The 21,143-nt window shown below is 32.4% G+C and overlaps 1 protein-coding gene across 1 annotated transcript in view; it reads right to left on the bottom strand.

The window, feature by feature from the left end:
* Smc5 (structural maintenance of chromosomes 5) overlaps positions 1-21,143 on the bottom strand; it is an 84,939-nt gene that overhangs the window by 27,797 nt on the left and 35,999 nt on the right. The window contains exons 9-15 of the mRNA XM_076846048.2: positions 16,131-16,386; positions 13,775-13,929; positions 11,505-11,618; positions 5,449-5,543; positions 4,693-4,825; positions 1,098-1,271; positions 825-994 (exon numbers count right to left, since the gene is read on the bottom strand). Of these exons, the coding sequence (XP_076702163.1) occupies positions 825-994; positions 1,098-1,271; positions 4,693-4,825; positions 5,449-5,543; positions 11,505-11,618; positions 13,775-13,929; positions 16,131-16,386 (1,097 nt within the window). The remainder of the gene's footprint in view (positions 1-824; positions 995-1,097; positions 1,272-4,692; positions 4,826-5,448; positions 5,544-11,504; positions 11,619-13,774; positions 13,930-16,130; positions 16,387-21,143) is intronic.

Raw genomic sequence — 21,143 nt, 5'->3', positions numbered from 1 at the left:
AGCTAAAAGTTAAAAAACAAAAAGAAGTTTAAAGTTGAAAAATGTTCTAAGAAGCTAGACTACATAGATGTATCTTACTTCAAACAACCAAGGCATATTACCTTTTTGTGTGTGCCAGGGAATGATGAATCCAGGGGCACTTAAACACTGAGCCCCCATCCCCAGCCCTTTTTTCTATTTTATTTAGAGACAGGGTCTCACCGAGTTGCTAAGGGCTTCACTAAGTTGTTGAGGCTGGCTTTGAACTTACAATCCTCCTGCCTGAGCCTCCCAAGCTACTGGTATTATAGGTGTGTGTCACCCTGCCCAGCAACATTCTGGGTTTTTAATTCCTAATACAGCAAAGATCAATAATATAATCCATATAAATAAAATTTATTCAGGGGCCTCATTAATTTTAACCATGTAAATGGGTTTAGGGATTGGAACAGAAAAATTCACAGCATTTAAGATTCACCTCCCTTTCCCCTATGGACAAAAATTGTGTTTGAGCAATAAGAAAAAATTTCAGAGAGAAATTACTATAAAATGTGCTTGTGGCAATGTGGTGTTGTTGCAGGGGTTTTGTTTGTTTGTGGTACTGGGGATTGAATCCAAGTATAGTCTACCACTGAGCTAAATTCTCAACCCCCCCTTTTTTATATTGAGATACGGTTTTTCCTAAGTTGCCCAGAACACACTAAAGTTGTGATCCTCTTGTCTTAGCCTCTTGAGAAGCTGGGATCACAGGTGTGAGTTACCATGCCTGGACAAAGGGTTTAATTAGTAGTTTCCCATGCAGTGCTTGGGACTCCCATCATTCCCTGTAAAAGGCCAAAAGATACCTTCCTAGTTTGGAACTAATTTTTTGTTCCAGTTGTCTCTTTTTTGTTTTTCTTTCAAGAAGCTCCTTCTTCTTTTGTCTCAGTTCATTGTCTTTGTGTTCTAGATGCCTGTTTGTCTCACGTAAGGCATTTAATCCTAAATCCACAGCTTGTAATTTCCTTTTAATTTCCTAGGGAATATTGAAAATTGTCAACATATTTTTAAAAGTTCTAGTTAAAGCATTAGAAAACCAGTTAATATTCTTTTCTAACCATTAAATCCAATTAACCAACCTTTAGCTGTTCTTCCAAGTGTCTTCTTTGTTCTAGATCCACTGTGACTGTGAGAAACTGGGCTACTTTCAGGGATGTGTTACTAGAAATAACTTTGTTTGAATAAAAAGAAGTTTTCACCACATACTTTTCTTCTGCTGTATAAATTTGTTTTAATCGAGTTTCTTGTATTACCTATAATGTTAAACAAGAATTCATGAGCATCTAATAGAAAGACATGTTTTAAAGGACTAAAGAATTAAAACCATATATTAAGTAAATTCTGGAAGATCAAAACACACTAGGTATACTTTCTTCTTCTTTTTTCCCCCTTATCCTATCCAATAACATCTCTAAAAGGGTGAATAATACAACTTAGGTTATTATTTTGAAAAACCAAATGAGGGAAGAGTGAGGAAAAAATTGAACTAGCAGAGTCAGCTATACTTCCACTCTCTCCCAATTATACATTTGGAGCTTTATTACACTAAAGAATAGACCAGAGGAATTAGGTGCCCAGTATATTATACTGTTATTTTGATTAAGTAATTTACTATGTTCTCCTTTGGCTGTATTGTTCGAAGACATATAATCTTTTATTTTCACCTTTTTTGAGGTCTTTTCTCTCAAGAACTTACACAAGGAGGTTCATAAGCATAACCATTCTGCCCATAAAAACATTATTAGATCTGTTTCTACATATTTATCAAGAGTAGGCTGCTATGATGGATTTTCACCCAAATCTTTAAAGGTTAATAACAATGCTATTATGGCTTATTTCCTTCTAAAAATTTATAATTTAAGTGAACAGATAAGACACATTTAAGTACACTTAGTCAACAGGGTTATAAACTGTCATCCTAAATTCTAAATTTGTAATAAGGTACAGACCAGGTGAGGTTAGCCTTTGCAAGTTTCATGAAAATGAGTTTTAACTGGGATTTTAATTGACAGAGATAACGAGGAGGGCATTCCTAGAAAAAGGACATTCAAGCTAAAAAAGTGAGTAGACTTCTAAGATTAACCAAAGAGATGAATCTTAGAAATTAGTGGGAGAAAAATCCCATAAATAGTGGATAATCACTGTTAGAGAACTTAATATATTTAAGACTTGACAATAAAACATACACTAAAGAATATATTTTTATTCTAAGGAAGAAATATAGCTATTATTGCCATTACCTAAAAATGAAACAAAAAGAAAATTTATTCAAGGAAGAAATACAGCCATTATAACCATTTCTAGATATGAAACAAACAGAAGAACTGAGGTACAAAATTTCTCAATAAAAGTTTGTATACTGTGAAAGATAGCCAAGGTAATATCATAGCTTTACCAGGTGCTTGAAGCACTTCCTAACATGAATTACTTGTACATATACATGTCTAAAAATTATCTCATCATAATTTAAATTATTTTTACACAGCACAGCACAAGGCTGGGCATTGAGACAATCATGTATAAGAAACATTCAATATAATCAAGAATTTAAAAAATATTATTACTTATATAAATACCAAACAGATTAAGGTGAATGAAAAATATCTGAAAAGAAAGGGTAAGAGAAGAAATAATTTTATTTTAATGTGAGTTACAGGAATTGAATACTGTGACTTAAACAAAAGGTGGGGCTGGGAAGGATAGTAGTATCAGACAGACATTATTACCCTATATGCATGTATGTATGATTACTCTACTGGAGTGACTCAGCAGCATGTATAGCCAAAGGACTAAGAACTTATGCTCCATTTGTGTACAATATGTCAAAATGCATTCTAATGTCATGTATAACTAATTAGAACAACAAAAAGAATAAACCAGAAACTATGTAAAAAAAAAAAAAAAAAATCAAAAGATTTTCCAAATGCAATCATTGCTCCTTTCTGCCGCAAAGTAAAGCTATGAAAGTCTATCGTCTTTCCCCATCAATAAAGAATTACTATTCACACCCTTACTTCCAGAGACAGCTCTACCTATTCTTGGAGTTATGACATAAATTGGTTTCATCTACATAGATGGTATTGTTCTCTTTTCTAAATCTCACTGACTTAAGACATAAGAGAGGTACCCCCATATAAAGATTTCTAAATTTTTATTTCCCAAGTGATCCTACAAATATGTCATTTTAATTAAAGATACAGGCAATTTGGTACAAGCACTCGTTTTTTTGCGAAATGAGTTGATAAAGGCCCTTTTCTTTTTTTCTTCTTTTTGTTTTCGTGGTCCTGAGGACTGAATTCAGAGCTTTATGTATCTTGGGTAATAACTCTACCACTGAGCTACATCCCAGCCCTGTTCTTTATTTTTTAGACAATGTCTCACTAAGTTGCCCAGGCTGGCCTTGAATTTGTAATCTGCCTGCCTCATCCCCCACCCCCAAGCAATCCTAGTATTACAGGAATGCATCACTGCACCCATCTAAGGATTCTCATTTCTTTCTTTTTAACTTTTTTCCAGGGCCCTCACTTCTTTTTTATATATATATTTTATTTATTTGTTCTTTTTAGTTATACATGACAGTAGAATGTATTTTGACATGTCATACATAGAAGGAGTATAATATCCCATCCTTGTGGGTTGTACATGATATGAAGTTACACTAGTTATGTATTCATATATGACAAAGGTAAGTTATGTCTGAATTCATTCTACTGTTTTTCCCTTTCCCACTCCCCTTCTTTCCTCCCATTTCCCCCACTCAATTTGGTAAACCTCCACTCCTCCCTCCCCACCACCTATTTTGAGTCAGCATCCACATAACAGAGAGAAATTTGGCCTTTGGTTTTTAGGGACTATCTTATTTCATTTAGCATGATAGCCTCCAGTTTCATTTATATACTGGCAAATGCCATAATTCCATTCTTCTTTATGGTCAAGTAGTATTCCATTGTGTATATGTACCACATTTTCTTTATCCATTCATCTACTGAAAGGCACCTAGGTTCGTTCCATAGTTTAGATATTGTGAACTGAGCTGGTATAACACTGATGTGACCATTTCACCATACTATACTGATTTTAAGTCCTTTGGGCATATGCCAAGGAGTGAGATAACTGGGCCAAATGGTGATTCCATTCCATATTTTCTGAGGAATCTCCAACAGTGCCTTCCATAGTGATAGTGGTTGCTCTGATTTGCAGTCTCCCTAGCAATGTATGAGTATGCCTTTTCCAAAATCCTCACCAACATTTATTGTTACTTATATTCTTGATAATTGCCATTCTGACTAGAGTGAGATGAAATCTCAGTGTAGTTTTAATTTGCATTTCTCTAATTGCTAGTGATATTGAACATTTTTTTTCATATATTTGTTGAGTATCATATTTCTTCTTCTGTGAAGTGTCTGTTCAATCCCTCACTTCTATTTTCTATTAGTGAAGTATACAGAGCCCCAAATGAATGATTACACATCATGAATGATCTGAAGAATACTTCTATACTGACCAGGACCTTGCTAAATTATTAAGGCTAGTCTTGAGTTTGTGATCCTCCTGTCTCAGCCTCCCAAGTCACTGGAATTAGAGGTGTGTGCCACTGTGCTTGGTCTTGCTTTATTTTAAACTAAGAAGTTTCAATGAAACTATGTTTCGGTAACAATTCAATACTTTTCTTACCCGTTCAATTCTTTCCCTGGTTCTTTCAGTTCCCACAGGAACTTCATGAATATGATACTGGCAACAAAGATAACTCATTACAGGATCAGGTGCATCAAATAACTCTCGCAAATAGGAGAAAAATCCATATTGTCTGAAAGGAAAAGTACTGATTTTTCAAAAGAACATTTAAAAATTTTGATTGTTAAAACTACAAATTATTTCAACAATGGAATAGGAATTCCTTTTTTTAAAAAACATTTTAAAACCACTTAGTATTATTTACTTCCTTGTCAGAGAAGTTTAAGTTTATTAGAAACAATCAAAGTATTTTTTTTTTTGTTTCTTCTACTGTTCTTACATTTAGAATGTCAACTTATATCCAGAGTTAAGATATTCACTTATAATTGTTCATTACTGCAATATTTACATTTAGTTCTTCTGGAAATTATTTCTGTATTATAAAATAATTATTTACCATTTAATTTTCCCAAAACCTAACCAACTCTTATCTTGCATCTTTAATAAAAGATATTTAGCATTTTCCATTAAACAGTCCAGTATTATTCCACTGATTTAAATTATCACCTTCATCACACACTATGCCACATGATATATTCCTGGGCCTAACTTCTTCCATATTTTAGACTTCAGTAGATATTCTACGAGAGAATAGTACAGCTTACATCAAACATATTATGTGACAAGGAGATAATCAAAATATATTTAAGATTATTCAATATTCAAATTAGTTGTAACAATATTTTCACAACTTACTTTAGTTCATTCAGAGACCTTGAAGGTGCTTTGTCTGCATATGAACTTTTGGGAGCAATAACAGCATTTACTCTTAACTTTTTATTGTCACGAACCTGGATATAGGGAAAAGACAGTAATATCTTAATTATCATGTATTCTCAATTGAAATGATTTTTCAAGTTGCTATATTGCTACTGTCATTCATGGGATAATCAGGGAAAAAGCAGAACACTGGATGTTTGATGATACTTACATAGTACTGCTTGTGTTAATGGCAGGTTACAAAATATTGGGCTAACCTTTCTACAAATAATTACTACAAATTCTGGACTAGATTTTAAAAACAATCATATGGCCAGCTCAGTGGCACTTGTAATCCCAGCAGCTCAGGAGGCTGAGACAGGAGTATTCTGAGTTCAAAGCCAGCTTCAGCAAAAGTGAGGCACTGAGCAAAGCAGTGAGAGCTTGTTTCTAAACAAAATACAAAATAGGGCTGGGGGTGTGGCTCAGTGGTCAAGTGCCCTGAGTTCAATCCCCAGTTCCCCCTCAAAAACAAATCATATGAAGACATTGGAAAAACAGAGGCTGGAGGAAAGTTGATACTCAGAAGAGAAGAAAAGTACTGAAATTTGTGCTTATGTGGTTTCAGGGTATAATCCCCAATCTGGAGCACAGGAATGGGAATAAAATTCAGGTAGAAAGCTGTAGTTTTGTTGCTGTAGGAATCATAGGATAGAGTTTTGGGGTAACTAGAATGGCTACAAATTCTTAGAAGGAGAGTGTTGCAACGAAAGAAGGTTCAAAATCTGCATATAAACTCCTGTTTAAATCCTTGATTGACCCTTAAACTATAAAGGGATGAAAAATTCCAGGGGGCTGGAATAAAGCAACAAGTGGAAGGCTGAAAAAACTGCATGTAGATTTCAATTGCTGCCCATTGCACGGATAGAGTTTAGAGTTCAACTAAGTTAATTGTCTGTTAATCTCTTTAGAATAAGACAGATGAATCAAGTCTTTACATTATCTACAATTTTAGTATACAATAAAAAATTACTGCGTAATTTTTGTATTCTAAATGCCACTTGTATTGTATACTAAATGCCACCATAGTCAAGAAAACAAATAGTGAAGAGAAAATGACCCCAGAAGAACTCAAATATTGGAATTGGAAGGTAAGAACTTTATTTTTATTACATGTGTGTATATAAATTCAAATAACTATTTCTCCTCCCATAATCTTAAGATTTCATTTTATATATACATAGATACATATATATACACATGACTATTTTAGTATTTAATTTTTCAAAATAAAACACAAACATATAATTCTGTACTTATTACTCTTTGACAATATGTTCACTTGATTATTTAACTTTCTGGAAATAAATTCAAATAACTATTTCTCCTCCCATAATCTTTTTAAAAAAAATTTATTTTTTAGCTTTAGGTAGACAAAATATCTTTATTTTATTTTTATGTGGTGCTGAAGATCAAACCCAGTGCCTCACACATGCCAGGCGAGTGCGCTACTACTTGAGCCATATACCCAGCCTCCTCCCATAATCTTAAGATTTCATTTTTCTGATACTAGCAATGCTCCTGTTCTAATTCTACATTACTGGGAAATTTCTTCCTACTGACTACAGAGTTGAACACTTAATTCTCAATTCATGCTTGTTTCAATCTGATTTCAAAATCCTAACAGTTGATGAGAGAAACTTGGAAATAAAGAAAATAACATTGTCTTCCCCTCTTTTACTTTTATTGAGAGAGAGAGAGAGAGAGAGAATGAATTTTTAATATTTATTTTTTAGTTTTTCGGTGGACACAACATCTTTATTTTTATGTGGTGCTGAGGATTGAACCCAGCGCCCCATGCATGTCAGGCGAGAGTGCTACTGCTTGAGCCACATCCCCAGCCCCAACATTGTCTTATAAGTTCAACTAGTAAAATTCACTCACAATGAATATAATAACATTTCAGTGAGGGTTTTCTAGGAAGCTTCCTGATATGTTTACTAGACTATTTTACTGGACTATTTTTGAATTCCTGAAAACCAATAAAGAAAGGTAAGCTTAACATAATGTTCAAGAGACAAAATTGGACAATGATTTTTATTTAGTAAATTATAAAAAAATCAAATTCTATTTTGATTCAGTATACACAGAAAAGGAGAAAGATAAAAATTATATCATATAAATGCTAAAAAATGGAAGTCAATATAGTTTTACAAATACCATACAAAGGAGACTTAAATGAAGAAATGTTATGAGAGGGAAATGTTATAGTTTTCTCACTAAATGTGCATGTACCTAATAACATAGCTTCAAAATGCACCCAAAGAGTGACTGAACTAAAAGCAACACAGATAAAATTCAAATCATAAGAGATTTTCACATAGTTCTGATTAAGCAAATAGAAAACTGGAAAACTATCAGTAAGTTTATGGAAGATTTTAATTACTAACATTTGAATATGTGCTTATGGTTATATATCTGTATAGGAATATATATGTGTGTGTGTGTGTGTGTGTATAATTCTAAAAATATCAAAATGCATATATGAAGTACACAGGCTTACCAAAATTATTCATATTCTGGGTCATAATATAAACCTAAACAATTTTCAAAATTATTCATATTATGTTTTTTCTTTTTTTATTTGTTCTTATTGATGCTTTACAATTGTACATTAATAATGGGTTTTTCACTGTTTTATACTCACACTTGCACACAACATAACTTGGCTAATTTCATTCCCCACTACACAATCCCTGGTCTTCTAATCCACATGAAAGAAAACATATGGCCCTTGACTTTCTGAGTCTGGCTTATTTTGTTTAACATAATGATCTCGAGTTCTGCCCATTTTCCTACAAATGACATAATTTCATTCTTGATAGCAAAGTCCACTATTAGTATTTTCTTTATCTGTTCATTGATGGACGCTTAGGTTGATTCCATGTTGTGGCCATCATGAACTGTGCTGTTATAAACACAGGTATGCATTTATTGCTGTATCACACTGACTTTAATCCATTTGAATACCAAGGAGGTGGTATAGCTGGGTAATATGGTGGTACCATTCCTAGACTTTTAAGGAACCTCCATACTAATTTCCGTAGCAGTTATACTCATTTACAATGCTATCAACAGTATATAAATGTTCTCCCCATGCCCACATCCTCACCAGCATTACTATTATCTGTATTCTTGATGCAGGTAAAAACTTTAAAGCAGGTATGATGTAAGAAAACTATCATCATAATGAATAAACAGAGAGACCTTTAGCAGACAAAGAAATAAAAAAAATTAAATAGAAATTCTAGAACTAAAATATGAAGTATCTAAAATGAAAAATTCACTGACAGGCTTATTGGTAAAAGATCCTGGCAGTATTAAAAAGATAAAGTTATGTAACAGTTTATGCCAGAAACATGAACATCTTAATTAAAATAGAAAAAATTCCTTTGAAATGAGAATAAAAATATAGAATAATATTTACACTTATTAGTGAAACTGAGTTTTCTATAAAAATTCCAAAGATAGCTCCAGATTCAGATATCTTCACTGATAAATGCCATAAAACAGTCAACACCAAAACTTGGCAGAAAAAAGAGGAAACACACTTGCAAAATCATTTTTATGCCATACTCTCACTGCAAAACCTGACAAAAGACTATAAATTATTATCACTCATAAATACAAATGCAAAAATATTTTTCATAGACAGAATTCAGCAATATATGTTTATATGACCATGCAGAGTTAATTTCAGGAATGTCAGAATAACACAACACTCTAAAATCTACCAATCCAATCTATCATATTATTAGAATAAGTACAAAAGCCATATGATCATCTCAGTAGATACAATTTATAAAGCAACTATTAGAATTCAGTAAGTGAATGTAACAGTGTCACAGGATACAAGGTTAATATAAAAAAACAATTTTATGTCTGTGTACTAGCAATAAACAATTATAAAATGAATTTTAAAAATCTATTTTCAATAATCAAAAACAATGTTTACTTTTATACATTAAAATATATATTTAACAAAAGATGCTGAAAGACGTGTGAGAGGCATGGTAGGACAGTAGAACAGAGAATATTTCATAATAGCACAGATCAGCAAATCTGAAACTACTTTCAGAGCATTCTAAGTTTGAAAAATGAGTAAATACATATGGAGTGCTATGCTTTTCATTAATACAGAAAGAAATAATAAATATTAAAAAAAGTTAGAGAGTACCCACTAATGTAACATTGCCAAATGAAAACAGCAGTGTGAACTCAAGGTACATTTAGCTCTCTAGACAAAGAAATAAGTAGATATGCAGGTTTGCATGCAAGGACTTAGAAGCAATGAGACACCAGCAACAATGAAAATAACTAGTTCCTAGGTCTTGGTTTCTAAAAGCAACTAGGGTCTTTGGGAAAAGGAATAGTTGTGCAGGATATGTTCAAGATGAGCCGCTCAATAAGGCAATAAAATAAGAAATGCTGACTACTGCTATTATTATCATTTTTGTGGTTTGGGAAAAATCTTACATAGGGCCTTGTGCATGCTAAGCAATCTCCAGCCCCTTATTAATGGAACTTAAACCTACTAGGCAGTTTCATGAGAGACAAGATATTTATTGTCTCAAAATTATAAGGAAAATTACAGAGGAATGAGAAATGGTACTCTAGTAGATATAATTACAGGATAACGTTATACTGAATAAACTTCACAATTTAACATACACACAAAAAAATTATATGTATGAGAAAGTTCTGGTCCTACCTGATAAGTAGCTATGGAAAGATAATTGTTATAAGCACAAGGAAAAAAAAAAGTTCTGGCTGGGGATATAGAGGGTGTGCCTAGTATTCTCACAGTATTAGAACATAGTTCAAATCCTCAGTGTACAGGCAACATAAACTTTTGACACAAGACACTCAGTGCAAGCTAAGTTGGTCATCTAATTAAACCTGATTATATGACTTTACAGTATACCATGTCTTACAGATATATAACTCTAATAACTGGCTCTTTCAGTGCACTCTGATGTAAGATCAATAATTCTATAGTCAGGCTTGAAACAGTTTTAACATACATAGATGTTCAATAATTTGGAAGCCATTTTATAATTTTATATATGTATATAAAACATAAACAAACACACACACACATTTTTAAATCCATTTACCTTTATGTTCATTCTCTGCCAACTACTGAACCAGAAGTAGGGCAATATGATAAAAGCCAAAGAAAGTTAAGGATTCTTTCCAAGCATTTGTATACCACAGATATAGGGGACCACTTGAGCTGATCCAGGGTACTGTCCTCACTTAAATTAACAAAGGTTTAAACAAGACCAAAAAAGAAAATCTAAACCAAGCTTTACAAGCATTTTACTTTATTTTATTTTTTGATGTAACAACATTTTAAAGTAGCTTTTATTGATAAGAATTTGCTTAATAAGCATTTAAAAAAGAGAAAGTGCATAAAAAAGGGAAATTAAATCTTACTGATAATAACAATATATAGTTGATAATATGTAAGCTGTAAAACAAAATCATATGTACCTAACTATATAATATATAATACAGCATATAAAATATAAAAATATTGATTTTGCCTTCAAAGAAAGACTGACTTTATCTAAATACATGCTCAAAAATGGATGACCAAAACCTAAGGCCCATCATTATGTTTCTCTTTGAATCTGACAGAATTACTTTTCAAACTAATTTCAAAATATGTTACAGGTGAAATTATGTGCTGTTTGCCTTTCATAAAACAAATTTATTGGGATGGGGGGTATAACTCAAGTGTGGTAGAGCATTTGCCTAGCATGTGTAAGATCCTAGGTTTGATCCTCAGTATCACAAAAAACAAATCAATAAAACAAAAAGTCAAACTTATCACTTATAATGACAATAAAAGGAAAGAAATTAGCAACACTTAGTAATTTTACACAAAACTCCTAGCAAAAAAAAGTAGCTACTACTTTTTGCTCTATAATTAAATATTGTAGGACTGAAAGACAAATGTTACATGTACTACACTGGTTAGTACTTACCTCTCTGAGGAAAACCTCCATATCTTCTTGACTTTCAAACACAAAGGCTCTCAAGTCATTTGACGGAATATGATTTTCAATATATTTGGCATTTTTATTGTCTTTCATATTGATCTAAACAAAACAAAAAGAAAAAAGCTGATCTTCATGGAACCCCTTGATTATTAGAACATAATTATATTGAATATCTTTATTTACTCAGATTCATACTTGAGAAAAGAAAGACAAGAAAAAATGACTGGGTACAGAACAGTCTTTTTAAAAATTTAGTCTGTTACCAAGAAACAATCAATACATACTTAAACAAAAGCTAAGATTTAAATAGTACCTAATGCATATTAATTTTGATGCTATATAAGAGATAACTTTAGTTTTTTTCTGGTCAACTCATTGAAAACATTTAAAACAGTCTTAGATTATGACTTAAGAGTTGAAATATTTCTCTTTTCCCAAGCTTTTAATATTTTTCTTCTTAATCTTCAAGAGAACTTCAAATTATATATGGCAATAACTGATAGATAATAAAACACAAAGAACCAAAGAGTAAAACTTTATGAAACTATTGGAAACCTAGGTTTACACCACCGTAGCATAAACTTACAAACATCTTTAAAAATTAATTAACTAGGCATTTCTGCCATGTGTATTTCAATTTTATGGAAAATATTAAGATATGTCAGAGAAAACAAACTATCACAAGAAGAGTCCAGCCCTAAAATTTTCTATACATTCTACTCTATATCTTGTTTTAAAATTATCATGCCATAAATTTCCTCTTATGTTATTAATTAGAAACCTACAGCAGTATTTTTAATGGCTCAATAGTATTCCACTATAAAAAATAAAGTAATTTATTTTCTTCATAAATTTTCATCTTTTGTCTCATCTGTAAATGAACCCTTCTACACTTCTGTAACTCTACATTGGAATTATTAGAAATAAATGATGTAAATACATTGCTAATTGGTGAGGTACATGACTAAGTCTGTATATTGCTATCTTGCCTATCAAGGTAGAAGCATTTCAAGCAGGCCTTGAAGACTTAAATTAGTATGTATGGGGACATTCAATAGAGGGAGGTGTTATGTTATGAAAGGAGAAGGGTTACTCTATAAAGGAAGAAAAATCAGAGTATCTCTTTTCACTTTAAATATTCAAATATAGTTTAAATATAAGTATATGCCAACTAGTAATATGATGTGATTAGAAAATCAAATGACAAGAGAATGAGAAATCTAATTAAGCTGTGAAATATTATTTTGAAGTCAACATTTTAATAAAAATCAGTTGACAATTATATTTGCATTATAAGATATTAAGGGTAACAATATTTTTCTCATATTTTCCTTCCAACCTAATCAGATAAATCAAAACAATGTCTATATTCAAAATAGAAATTCTCTTCTTGATCTGGAAAAACATTTTAATAATACGTACTTGAGCAAGAAGAAAATACATCATCTATATTAATTTTGTTACTATAAAAGATTTTTAATAAAGTATAACGCAAATATGTTATAGAAAAAAAAAAAAAAACTTTTCATGAATCCTGCAAAGACCTAAAATAAATTATCTAGCAAATTAATCCTTAATTCATTGTGGGGTAAGTTTTGAGCTTATATGTCAACGACTAAAATGTCATTATCAAAGAATGTAGTTTGTCACTTTCTCATTTTTTTTTTTACATAAAACTGATCATTTTACAGTTCAGAAATTATTCTATTAAATTCATAGTCACAACTTATTACATATTTACTAAATATAGCTTTACCTGTTCTTAATGACCCACAATAATCAATAAAGGCTACAATATGTCAATAAACTACTTGCTTTATTCTCAAAATCCCCAGAATGTCCTTTTAAATAACAGCCAATTTCTTGCTCATCTTGTCACATGTTCCTCATTAATGTTTTTATTTACAGTAGTTTTCCAATTCTTCAGCAGGTTTAAATCTAAAACAAGTTATAATGTAATAACCAGCCTAACCAAGCTAAGTTTATACAGGATTCTTGACCTGTAAGCTTCTAGTTTATACCCCTTACTAGAAAAAAGTTTGTAGGTTTTGTAATACTTGTTACTATTATAGATCAAGGGGCCTTTTATAAAGTTCATTTATGGATTTAGCCCAATACCAAAGATGCCAGAAGCCTGATAACAGAAAAAACAGTATGTTAACAGGACTAAAAATTCTTCAAAAAATTAACAAAAAATGCACAATGATTACAATAATAAAACTACAAGATGTCACTGAGATGAATAATTTTCTTACCGTAAGCATTATAGGCTCACAAACTCTTTGCTTAAATTTGTCTCTGTTATTTCTTAGCCACAAAACAGCATCATAAGTGTCCCGGTACCTCTGTCTCAGCTTATCTTCCTTTTGATTCATAAGATTGTCAAAACGTTGAATATGGTCATCCACATCTAAAATTGAAAAACAAAGTAGATTCACTGAAAATTTTAATTAATGAAACAATCTATTAATAATTTCTGAGAGAAAAATGATTTTTAACATAGAATAATCATACATATAACAAAATGAAGAAAAAGAGATAAAAAGAATTAGAAGATATTCTTAGAAATACAAAGAGTCTGGAATTAATTTCCAAATTTCTTCTTAGGAGGTTATCTGCAAATGTACTCTAACAAAGTAAGGGCATAAAAGATACACACACACACACACACACACACACACACACACACATATAAAATAGAGGAATAGGTTTAGTCAACATAGAAAAGGTATGAAAGAAATCCCATATGATAAAATACTGATGGAGGCTTTGAGAATTACCAGTTTAGGTGGAAGCAGGATGAAATATTACAGAATTCAAGGAAAGAAAAGATAGCACTCTCCCCTTTACTTAAGGAAATGCTAGAGAAAATGTTTTCTGTTTAAAAAAATTAAAAAAAAAAAACAAAACGTAAATTAGCTGGGCACAGTGGCACATGCCTGTTACCCAAGTGACTCAGGAGGCTGAGGCAGAAGAATTGCAAATTTGAGGCCAGACCCAGCATTTTAGTGAAACCCTCAGCAGTTTATCAAGACATTATGTCAAAATAAAATAAAAAGTAAGGATAGGCTGGGCGCTGTGGCACACACCTATAATCCCAGTGTCTAAGGAGGCTGAAGCAGAAGGAATGCGAGTTCAAAGACAGCCTCAGCAAAAAGTAAGGCTCTAAACAAGTCAGTGAGACCATGTCTCTAAATAAAATACAAAATAGGGCTGGGGATGTAGCTCAGTGGTAGAGTGTCCCTGAGTTCAATCCCTGGTACCCACCCACCTAACCTCAAAAGGAAGGGCTGGAGACATAGCACTGTAATAAGTGCCCCTGTGTTTACTATCCAGTACCAAACAAAAAAAAGAAAGAAAAATTCATAAAGGTAAATTAAAACCTTATAAAAAGTTACGAATTAAAGGAAATTTAGCCATCATATACTACTTGGCTTGGCTATGAACAAGTTTTACTATTGTACTAAACAATACTTGGTATTATAAACTTCTAGAATTAACCCATAGAACACATAAAACTTAATTATGGTTCTCAATAAAATAGATGTGTCAAACCTTGAAAATATAAAAATGGGAGTACAGATGAGAGAGTTTTGAATGTGAGAAGGAAGGACAGGAGCACAGTGCTAGTATTTTAGATCACAAAATGTGTATGTAAACAATATGGACAATTGTTGAATGCCACAGAAAAAGGCATATTGCCAGGCACAGTGGTATATGCCTATAATCCCAACAGTTTGGCAGGCATTCAATCACAAGTTCAAAGTCAGCATCAGCAATGGCGAGGCGCCAAGCAACTCAGTGAGACCCTGTTTCTAAATAAAATACAAAATAGGACTGGGGATGTGGCTCAGTGGTCAAGGGCCTCGGAGTTCAACCCCAGTATCCAACCCCCCAAAAAGATAATCTGAGAAATTACAATAATTAGGGATGTACTATGAGCTAAACTCTACAAAATAACTATCAAAAAAATGATGTCTAAAATTGATTAATCAAGTGATAATGAGACAAGAATATGGTGAATATATGAAGATGTCTAGTACAAAAAACTGCAAGAGTTAAAAGTGCTTACTCTTGAGAGTGGGTCTGGAGGTAGGAAAGGGGTTGCATCACCCTTTTCTTTTAGTTCTTTTTAACTATACACATCTAGAACTTTTAAAAGCATAAAAGTTTTTTTATTTCCCCCCACTGGTACTAGTCACATACAGTGAACAGAAAGAATATAAGATCTACATCCAAATAATGCTACCAATTTATCCACATGGTCTACAGGAAAGAAAAGCAAAGATGAAACTGGACAGGTTTGAACGACCAAAGCTAATGGTTATAAAGTGTAGGATACAGAGCTTAAATTTGATCTGAGTAATATTAAGTTACTCAGTAAAGAAAATAAAGTTAAGCATTTTTAGAAAATTAATTCTATTGTTGTAATTGGACATAAAATAACGATCAACCAGAGGCAAATCATATATAAGACAAATATAGGTAATAGGGCACAATTTGGAAGAACTAAGTTTGCTCAGCAAGGAAACTTGAACAGTTTAAAGAAATGAGTACCAGGGAAGAAGAAAGGCCATTGTCAGAGATAAATCCCCATTTTAAGAAACTTACTCTTTTTCTCTTTCTCTAGAGTTTCCCTCTCTCTCCGTTTATCAATTATCTCGCCTTCACATAATGCCTTTTCATCTTGAACTCGTCTCAGATCATTTGTAATGGCATCAATCTGAGGCTGAAGATTCTCACAGTTTTCTGTGGTCTTTAATTCATTTTGCAAATCCTCTATCATTTTGCGGGTATTACTTATTCTCCTCTGTCTGTCTTGTTCTTCATTTTGTTTTACTGTTAGAGCCTGCTGAAGTTCCTCAATCTAATAAAACAAAAGTAGGTCAGTACCTAAGATTGCTTTTTCTCCTGATTTATAAGGCTTTCTTAATACTGAAGTTTTACATGAGGTTGAGGATATGACTCAGTGATAGAGCACTTGCTCACCATGCTAAGGCCCCAGGTCACACCACTAGCACCACAAGAAAAAACAAAAAACACCAAATTAAGAATATGGAGTTTTTTTCCTCTCTACAAGGAATCCTACTAGAATTAGACTAGCAGATTGCCAGTTCTACCAGACTACCTATCTTGATTTGTTCACTAACATTTCCCAAATACCAAGAATTGTACTTAATATGAAATTACACACATAATAATTTACACATAATGTAAATTATTTTTGCTAAATAAACAAAATAAAAAGCTAAATTTCTAAATAGATAAAGTGAATATATACTATACATCATACAACCAAAATTGTTATGCTGTATAATATACAAGTTTCAATACATAATACAAATGATTATAAGTCAATTATAATTTCAAACCACAATATTTTTTTGAACAAAATTATTTTCTACCTATACTTCAAGTTAATACTGTGAGATTTAAATTTTTTTTCTTTGTAGTACTGAGGATTGAACTCAAGGCCTCGCACATGCTAGAAGTACTCTACCACTGAATTGTATACATAGTTCTTGATGTTTTTTATTTTGAGAAAGGGTCTCATCCTCCAAAATAATTGGGTCTACAGATGTGCACCATCATGCCTGGCTTTTAATCAGTCTTTACACTTGAAGTTTTGGTTCATAATGTAAATTATTTTTTAAAAGCCAGACGCACAGGTTGCCACCTGACATCAAAGGAATTTTTTTTTTATCTAAACCAAAGAGTTACCATTTTCTGTAAGACACACAAACAAATGTACACTTACGTATCTAATTGATTTTTTTATAAGGAGAATTCTCTATTAAAATATTCAAGGTTCATATATTACATCATCTATTATTAGTTGACTTTATTTCTAAATCACTTATTTCCTCCTTTTCATTATAAAAGTTAACATATTCATTACAAAAATATGAAAAATAGAGACTTTACAAATAAAAATCACTCAACATATAAACAAACTTAAATTTTTACATTTTAATAACAACCTATAAATGTCATAAAACACATTTTTAAAATTAAAGGGCACCAATAAAAATTTACTGAGAGCAGTTTCTTAGTACCCATGTTCCTGCAAAATAAAATTTGAACACCTACATGATGTCCTGTTATATGGACATACTACACTTTATTATATTCCCTATTGTTGGAAATTTGGAATGATATAAATGTTTCCTTTCTAAAATTTATCTTGGTAGTATTATGACAATGAACAAAACATATGCTAAAATTTTTTCACCCTTACCAAACATAGAGAATGAGAGAAAACATGAAAAAAATTAAGACACCTGTCACTGAAAATCAACAATGTTTAAAGAACCTGAAAGGAGGAAGTAGACAAGAAGCTCCAGTATTCAGCCTGGAAACCCATGAAGTCCCAGGCCTTCAGAAGAATAATTGGGTAGGTCACAGAAGACAAGTACAGAAATAAGAATTACTAGGCATGAAAAAGTTTAAGTTCATGAAAAAGGAGCAAGACACACACAATTTAAATACACATGCTTTCTACTTCCAGTACAACAGAAACCACTCAGCTCCTGAAAAAAAAAAAAAAAAAAAAAAAATCACTGGGTTGGTTTTTCACTTTGACCTTTCTTACCTTTGGGCTAAGTTTTTTGAACTCTTAACTCACTTGCCACCCTCATCCAAGAAACTACCATGACTAATCACATTAGTCCTACCATGACTACCCATGTTTAGTTTGAGCAAAGTCTAAACCTTTTAGGTGACCCATCTTCAATGGGACACTACTGCCATACTGATTAATATCTTCAATTTCTCCAAATGTATCTTATTCTAACTGAAAACTGTTATTTCCAAAATACTTCTCCCTAGAGTTCTATTAAGTGGTGACTTGCTATAACCCTACTACACTTCAGGACTCAGAAATGGAAGTGTCCTCATTGTCATGACATTCCTTCCTCCTTTAACTGAGCCCCACTTTAGTTCCTCTGAAGACCTGGAATCAGACTTTGCCACCCATTATCCTTGTTACTATGTTAACCATCTCCCCCTCATATTACTCCCTGATATTATTCATTTATCAGATGACTTTGATTTACCATCTTCCTCTATTTAATTTATCATTATGCCTGTCATGTGATTTCAACCTAAACACAGAAAACCAATCTAACTTTTTGGTCTCTGTTCCCTTATTTCTGCAACTTCAGTCATTTTCCCCTTATATTGTAGATCATGTAAATCACACTACTTCTGAAGACCATATTTTCATAATCCTACTGTTTGATAATCATTTCCTTTCCCTCCATCTAATTCATCTGACATTCTTATTCCAGCTATCCCTTGGCCCCCACAAGGTCCTACAATCTATTGATGTACCACCTTTTCACAATACAACTCTCCTTCATTTATTTCCTCAAAGAGCACTACAACCACTCCACTGCAAAGACCCCTGAATCCTCCATTCCTATGTCACACTGGCCAGGGAAAAAACCTAGTATTAATTAAACCTAATTATATTAGTTCTATCTTTCTATATCTAAGCAACTGAACTACTGGAAAAAAATCAAAAACTGGTCTTTTAGTTTATAATAATAAAATTTAAACAAGACGTCAAAACTATCAATAACAAAATTCTCTAATAAATTTGTGCCCTCATTCCAATATATATTCATATCTCTTCCTCCTGTCAATCTATTACTGCTGCCTTCCTCTACTCAGCTCATGACCTCATCTCATATTCCATTAATAGAATAATTAAAATCAAGAATTCTTCCTTCTTTCAAACCTACACTTTACCTACATGTGAATTTACTATGTTTTATCTTATAAAATGTAAGGACAGTCCCTGTAGCTACCTAAATCTAACCCCTCCAAGGCAACTCCAGACCAGTGTTTCTCAAATTATTTATGACAGACCATTTAGAAAAGAAAAAAAAAAGCCTGTCATTGCAAGTCAGCTTTTATCAATCATAATTAAAATTAATTTTTAACAATCACTGGGAAAACAGTTTGGTAATTTTTTTTTAATTAAAAGGAATTTATGATACTGTGCTCTCAGGAAATTACACAAGAAAAATAAAAGCACATGCATACAAAATGATATACAAGAATATTCACAGCAACTTTATTGGTAATACCCCCAAAGCACTTAAATATATATAAAGGTTGAATGGTTAAACTGTAACCTAAGGAAAAATGAAAAAAAACACATACTACATTGAATAAAAATAAAAATATAGCATATCAAAAATTGCACCACAGCTAAAGCAGTAATGAGAGAAAAATTTATAGCTCTAAGAGCTATAAACAGTTTATAACTCAGCTGGGCATGGTGGTGTACATCAGTAATCTAAGCTACTTGGGAGGCTGAGGCAGAAGGATCTCAGTTTCAAATCTAGCCTGGACAAGATAGTGAGACCCCCTACACAAACAAAAAGGAAAGAGACAAAAACAATGTACAGGATAAAATTCTCAAATAAATAAACCAAGCTCTATCTTATAAACCTAGAATAGAACACCAAAATAAACCCATATCAAGCAGAAGAAAGAAAATAATAAAGGATAACAACAAAATTTGAAAATAATAAAACAGAAAGTAATGTAAAAAGAACTGTTTTCTTAAAAAAAAAATCAATAAAGTTAACACACCTCTAGCAAGAATGACTAAAAAAGAAGAGAAGAGGGGGAAAAAGGTCAAAAGAAACAAACTTCCCATGGAATGAAATAGAAATATCACTATTATCTATACTTACCAAAAGCATAGGAGAATTTATACATACAAATTTGACAAATGAGACAAAATAAACCAATTTCTTATAAAACACAAACTATCATAACTCAACTAATATGAAAGAATTATCTGGATAACCCGAAAACTATTAAGGAAACTGAACTCAAAATCTTAAAACTTCCCCCAAAGAAATCTCTAGGCCCAGCTAGTGTCACTTGAGAATTATACAAAGTTTTCAAAAAAAACAAATTAACAATTCTACACAATCTCATCCAGAAAACAGAAGAGGAGGGATTACTTCCCAATTCATTTTATGAAGCTAGCTATTACCTTAATACCAAAAGCAGATAAAGCATGGAGATTCCTGGGAAAGCTGGGAATGGAACCACCATTTGACCCAGCTATCGCCCTTCTCGGACTATTCCCTGAGGACCTTAAAAGAGCATACTATAAGGATACTGCCACATCAATGATCATAGCAGCACAATTCACAATAGCTAGACTGTGGAACCAACCTAGATGCCCTTCAATAGATGAATGGATAAAAAAAAAATGTGGCATTTATACACAATGGAGTATTACGCAGCACTAAAAAATGACAAAATCATGGAATTTGCAGGGAAATGGATGGCATTAGAGCAGATTATGCTAAGTGAAGCTAGCCAATCCTTAAGAAACAAAGGCCAAATGTCTTCTTTGATTTAAGGAGAGCAACTAAGAACTGAGCAGGGAGGAAGAGCATAAGGAAAAGATTAACATTAAACAGAGACGAGTGGTGGGAGGGAAAGGGAGAGAGAAGGGAAAGTGCATGGAAATGGAAGGAAACCCTCAATGTTATACAAAATCACATATAAGAGGTTGTGAGGGGAAAGGAGGGGGGGAAACAAGGGAGAGAACTGAACAACAACAGATGAGGTAGAGAGGGAAGATGGGAGGGG

This window comes from Callospermophilus lateralis, chromosome 2 (assembly GCF_048772815.1).
Source record: "Callospermophilus lateralis isolate mCalLat2 chromosome 2, mCalLat2.hap1, whole genome shotgun sequence".
NCBI classification, from domain to species: domain Eukaryota; kingdom Metazoa; phylum Chordata; class Mammalia; order Rodentia; family Sciuridae; genus Callospermophilus; species Callospermophilus lateralis.
Note: the sequence above shows the minus strand (reverse complement) of the source record. Positions and strands in the feature narration are given on the sequence as shown.